Source organism: Nematolebias whitei, chromosome 2 (assembly GCF_014905685.2).
Source record: "Nematolebias whitei isolate Nwh7 chromosome 2, NemWhi1, whole genome shotgun sequence".
NCBI classification, from domain to species: domain Eukaryota; kingdom Metazoa; phylum Chordata; class Actinopteri; order Cyprinodontiformes; family Rivulidae; genus Nematolebias; species Nematolebias whitei.
In genome coordinates, this window is record NC_056499.1 from 14,795,094 (window position 1) to 14,800,957 (window position 5,864).

At 48.4% G+C, this 5,864-nt stretch overlaps 1 protein-coding gene across 1 annotated transcript in view; it reads left to right on the forward strand.

Annotated features, from left to right (window-relative positions):
- Nucleotides 1-1,120: 1,120 nt before the first annotated feature.
- The window catches only part of nnt2 (nicotinamide nucleotide transhydrogenase 2), a 17,397-nt gene continuing 12,653 nt past the window's right edge, over nt 1,121-5,864 (forward strand). The window contains exons 1-10 of the mRNA XM_037697181.1: nt 1,121-1,167; nt 1,362-1,509; nt 2,251-2,480; nt 2,560-2,759; nt 2,977-3,064; nt 3,185-3,273; nt 3,361-3,548; nt 4,862-4,995; nt 5,066-5,257; nt 5,504-5,654. Coding sequence (XP_037553109.1) covers nt 1,383-1,509; nt 2,251-2,480; nt 2,560-2,759; nt 2,977-3,064; nt 3,185-3,273; nt 3,361-3,548; nt 4,862-4,995; nt 5,066-5,257; nt 5,504-5,654 — 1,399 coding nt within the window. The 5' untranslated portion in view covers nt 1,121-1,167; nt 1,362-1,382. The remainder of the gene's footprint in view (nt 1,168-1,361; nt 1,510-2,250; nt 2,481-2,559; nt 2,760-2,976; nt 3,065-3,184; nt 3,274-3,360; nt 3,549-4,861; nt 4,996-5,065; nt 5,258-5,503; nt 5,655-5,864) is intronic.

Here is a 5,864-nt window from a genome sequence, read left to right on the forward strand (position 1 = left end):
TATGGCAAAATTTTAAACAATAGCAAATTTTTTTTTTAATTAGTTAAAAAATGAGGCAGCACGGTGGCGCAACTGGTAGAGCTGCTGCCTCTCAGCGAGCAGGTCCCTGGTTCAAACCCCGGTCCAGGGGCCTTTCTGGGTGGAGTTTGCATGTTCTCTCCGTGCATGCGTGGGTTTTCTCCGGGTACTCCGGTTTCCTCCCACAGACCAAAAACATGCATGTTAGGCTGATTGGTAACTCTAAATTGTCCCTAGGTGTGAGTGAGTGAATGGTTGTTTGTCTCGTTTGTCTCTATGTGTCCCTGTGATGGACTTGCGACCCGTCCAGGGTGTACCCCGCCCCTCGCACAGTGATGGCTGGACATGGGCACCGGCGACACCCGTGACCCAAAATGGAATAAACGGGTAAAGATAATGGATGGATAGTTAAAAAATGTTTGAAATACAGAACTGTTAAAATACTCCAGCCCGTGAGGCACAGGGAAACGTCTTAGTTGTCCAATATTTTATTAATTTTCTCACCCTCTGGCCTCATCTGGTGGACAAAAATCAAAACTACACCGAGACCAAAAACAATCAATTTCCAAGATTATTTTAATTAATTTAATCTATAAAAATGCATTAGTAATCATAAAACAAAATGTTTTATTGTGCTGTTTTAAAATAAAACAGACGCCCTGATTTTCTCGTATAACACGTCGTCACTATCTGAAGGTGAACTGGCGTTTTGGGTCACAGGTGGGGAAGGCTTTCTATTAATAAAAGGAGCAGCGGCTCGTGAAGAATTCTGGGTAAAGGACGTCTAACAGGTGAACCTGCAGTTTCTGGGACTCTGAGAATAAAATCAATAATAAAACTTTTCTCATCCTCAGAACCAATCAGAAGTTTTTTTTTTTTTTTATTTTAAAGACGGTTTTAGATTGACCTGAATGAGAAATTAAATTAAACAGATAAATCTGAGCCTCAAGTTTTGCCTCATGACTGGGTTTATAAGGTACCTATTTATCTTTTTATCATTTTAAATTGTGTAAGGATATGTATTTGACCTCTGACCCTGATCCCCCCCATCTCCCCAGCAGGACAGACTTGGCTGGACCCGTCTCCCTCTGACGTCAGAGCTCCAGATCTCGCGAACAGTCCTGCAGCTGTCGTACACCCGGTGACCCTGTAAGTGTCACTCTGCAGCCTGCAGGCCTTGGACGGATAGAGGACTGAGGGACAGAGGACTGAGGGACAGAGGACTGAGAGACAGAGGACTGAGGGACAGAGGACTGAGGGACTGAGATACAGAGGACTGAGGGACAGGATGATCCATGTTGTCTGACAGTTAACGTGTTAACTCTTCTGTGTTCACGGTGAAGAAGCAGAGTCTCAGGACCACCATGTCCACCGTCCTGCGCTGCGTGTCCAGCTCCTGTCTGTCTCTGTCCCAGAGGAGACTCCAGCAGAAACCACTCAGCAGGACCTTCAGGACCTTCCCTGTCCTATGGGACCAAACAGCCTCCAGAGGTAGGAACCCTGAGACCCCCTCATAGAGGGTCCCCGGCCCTCCTGGTTTTGGCTCAGAGGAGGGGAAACCTGCTCAGGTTGGTCGGTTTAGACGTTCCTAACATGGAGAAAAGTTCTGACCCGGTAAGAGCCGAGCCGACAGGAGGTCAGTTAAAGGTGACCCATCGGGTCTCGGCTGCAGGTCAGAATTTACTCAACTGGTCTGCAGATGGACGACTCAGAGGCGTTTTAGACGATTCATGACGCTCCAAGAGCTCTAAAGTTTAAATACGGAGTGAGTGTGTGCGTGTGTGTGGCTCAGAGCCAAATGTGCGTGTGTGTGTGTGTGTGTGTGTGTGTGTGGCTCAGAGCCAATCACCTGCTGAAAATGTCACAATGACGGCGAGGCCACTCTGCCATTTTTGGAAAGAAGAAATGTGTAACACGACGCCACGCACACTAACACACAGGGCAGTGACACCATCCGTCTCGTTTCGATGGTTCACGTGTTTTTCATTAAAGTTCTGCGATTCAATTCAGACCAGAACTTTGTTCACGTTGAGTGTGGACCCACATTTCAGAAAAGATGTGAAAATATCTGGAAAACTACCGGAAGTTTAAGCACCTCCTATTTCCCATTTGACGGTTCATAATTGATTTGATTGACAGAACTGGACCCAACTGTGTGTAACTCGTTCAACCTTTTTTAGACAGGTAAATCCCCATGTGTCTTTGTGTGCCACTGTCTCTGTGTGTCTTCAGGTGTGCCCTACAGAGACCTGGTGGTCGGCGTTCCTAAGGAGACTCTTCAGAACGAGCGCCGTGTGGCCTTGTCTCCTGCGGGGGTCCAGGCTCTCGTCAAACAGGGCTTCGGGGTCCAGGTGGAGAGCGGCGCCGGAGACGAGTCCAAGTTCTCGGATCAGCTGTACCGAGACGCCGGAGCGACGATCACTGACGTCAGAGGGGCCCTCGGATCGGATCTAGTCCTTAAGGTTCTTGACGTCCATGGTCTCGATTTGAATTACTGAAACAGAACTTTTGGTTCTAACCGTGGTTCCGGTTTGGTTTCAGGTCCGAGCTCCCACTCTGAGCGAGGTAGACCTCATGAAGGCCCGGTCCACCTTGGTGAGCTTCATCTACCCAGCACAGAACCCAGACCTGATGAAGAAGCTGTCAGAGAGGCAGAGCACGGTTCTGGCCATGGACCAGGTGCCCAGAGTCACCATCGCTCAGGGCTACGACGCTCTCAGCTCCATGGCTAACATTGCAGGGTGAACACAACCAGAACCAGAACCAGAACCTGAAATTACTGTGGATCACATTAACCCATATTTCCTCCACAGTCGCTGTAAACGGGTCAAACTCAGAAATTATTTAAATTAGAGTTAAAACCCGAAGGTTCTGATTGAATTTAAGGTTTAAAACGAGAACTTTCCTGATCAGAACCGGATCAGATCAGAACTGACCTGCTGCCTTTTTGCTTTGCAGATACAAGGCTGTGGTTCTGGCTGCTAATCACTTCGGTCGGTTCTTTACGGGTCAGATCACTGCGGCAGGAAAGGTTCCTCCGGCCAAGGTAACGATTGGACCCTGAGACGCCTGTCTCCTTCAGGGGTTCTTTTTTAAAAATAATGTTGGTTCTGTCCCCAAGATGGCTTAGGTTCTGTCCTCAGACTGGTGTTGGTTCTGTCCTCAGGTTCTGGTCATTGGAGGCGGGGTGGCCGGTCTAGCAGCGGCAGGAGCAGCTAAGTCCATGGGGGCCATCGTGAGAGGATTTGACACCAGGTAGGACATGGAAGGAGGAACTGTCCTCCTGTCTCCCAGTCTGTGTTGGTGGTTCTGATGATATGCAAACTGCTTGTTTCCTGTCAGACCTGCAGCTCTGGAGCAGTTCAAGTCATTTGGGGCGGAGCCTCTGGAGGTGGACATCAAAGAGTCGGGTGATGGGGTCGGAGGTTACGCCAGAGAGATGTCCAAAGAGTTCCTGGAGGCAGAGATGGACCTCTTCTCCAAGCAGTGCAAAGAGGTGGACATCATCATCAGCACAGCTCTGATCCCAGGTCCAGAACTAAGACCACCTTTATTAAACATTTAATAATTCATCATCTATTTCTGCCTTACCCCCAAAAAAGTTTAAAACAAACAAACAAACAAACAAACAAAAACAACACCTGGACTTCTCTTCTGTAACTGAAGACGCTTCACTTCTGATCTGAGGAACGTTTTCAATTCAGAAAGTCTGGAGAGACTGCAGGTCTACCTGACCCATATTATGACCTCAGTTATGGACCTAGTCACCTGCAGACCAGGTCCCTCCCCTTCCTCCTGAGAGTCTTCAGGGTCTTTGTCTCCCTGTTGACCCTCCTCTCAGGAGGCAGACAACTGATGACCCTCAGCAGGGAGGGTAGGGACAAAGATCTGCAAGCGACTCTAGGTTCATAACTGAACAGGAAGTGCAATGTCTTCAGCTACAAAATAGAAGTTCATTTGTTGTTTACTTACTGTATCCATGGTGACTCAGAATCTACAGCAGCTGAAGCTCAGACAGATGTTTGGACTCACATCTGTTGAATTGTTTTGACCTTCAGATGACTTTGAATGAATCTGATGTGAAATGATTTGTTTTAATTTCATTTTTTTTTTTTTACAAGTTCACCACAAACTTTACTCATATTTATGACCGCTCACCAGCAAAGGCTGAAGGGTGATCATGTTTTCATATGTGTTGGTCTATGTGCGTCGGTCTGTTTGTGTGTGTGTCGGTCTGTGTGTGTTTGTCATCTGTGTGTGTGTGTCGTCTGTGTGTGTTTGTCATCTGTGTGTTGGTTTGTATGTCAGTCTGTGTGTCGATCTGAGTGTGTGTGTGTGTGTGTGTGTGTATCGGTCTACATTTGTCTTTCTCTGTGTTTGTTGGTCTGCAGTGTTAGCGAAACATCTCATGAACCAGTGGGCAGATGTCAGTGAAACTTTCAGGAAGTAATTATTGGACGTACATCAATATGGCCGTCACAGCTAGTGAACCTGAGCAAGCACCAGAATGGCTCCAGGTCAGCCAGTTTCACAGACCCTGCTGTGGTAGTAGCTGAGAGTGGTCCCATCGGTGAGTCGCTGCAGCTGCTCTCAGCTTGGTTCTGTCCATGTTCATACCATATGGTACTCGGAGCTGGACCTTCAAGTCACGTGTCCCAAACTGCTCCGTTCAGAGCTCCTTCATGGCTGCAGATCTAAAAACAAGATTCATGTTTATGTTTGTTTCAGTTCAGAGCTCGGTTTAAAATGTGCAGATTGTAAAATGTTGTCTCAGGTTCTGTGGATAGTTTGGGTCCAGTAAACAGGTCCAGTTGAGCCTGTGTTACCTCTCGCTACCCTGCAGGGAAACGAGCTCCGGTTCTTATTAAGAAAGAGTTTGTTGAGTCCATGAAGGACGGCTCTGTGGTGGTGGACCTGGCTGCTGAGGCCGGGGGGAACATCGAGACCACCAGACCTGGAGAGCTGCACATTCACAAGGTGAGCTCCCTGGTTGGAACTGGTGCTTCGGACCCCGTAGAACGGTTTGAGCCATGTGTTTTTGTATCAGGGCGTGACTCACGTGGGCTACACGGACCTCCCGAGCCGGATGGCCACCCAGGCCAGCACCCTGTACTCCAACAACATTCTGAAGCTCCTGAAGGGCATCAGTCCAGACAAGGAGTACTTCCACTACGAGCCCACCGAGGACTTCGACTACGGAACCATAGACCACGTCATCAGGGGGACTCTGGTCATGCAGGTTGGTTTTTACCCTCCATCACATCTCCTTAGTCTCAGAACTGGGACACAACCAGCTGGGACAGGACAAAACTGGATCTCAGACTGTTAGGAACATTTCAAAATCTAATTTTCTGTCAGATCATTCATTTCAGAGAAATCTACGGGACACATCGTTGTTCCTCCATTCTACTCGGACCAGGCCCTGGATCTGGATTTGGGTCTCGCTCAGAAACCGGTCATGTTGTGTCTTTCTGTTTGTGTGCAGGAAGGCAGGAACATGTTCCCGGCCCCCCTCCCTAAGACGCTCCCCCCAGCTCCAGTCCAACAGAAGACTGTGGCAGAGCTGGAGGCGGAGAAAGCTGCAGCCGTTTCACCTTTCAAACGAACTTTGACCTCTGCCAGTGTCTACACTGCAGGTCTGACACACGTAAACAGAACCATGCAGAACAGGTGCTAAAAGCACCAGAAAAGGCGCAAAAAACAGCAGAACAAGAACTAAAACCAGCAGTGCAGGAGCTAAAACCAGCAGTACGGGAGCTAGAACCACCAGTACAGGAGCTAAAACAAGCAGGACAGGAGCTAAAAACAGCAGAACAGGAGCTAAAACCATCAGGACAGGAGCTAAA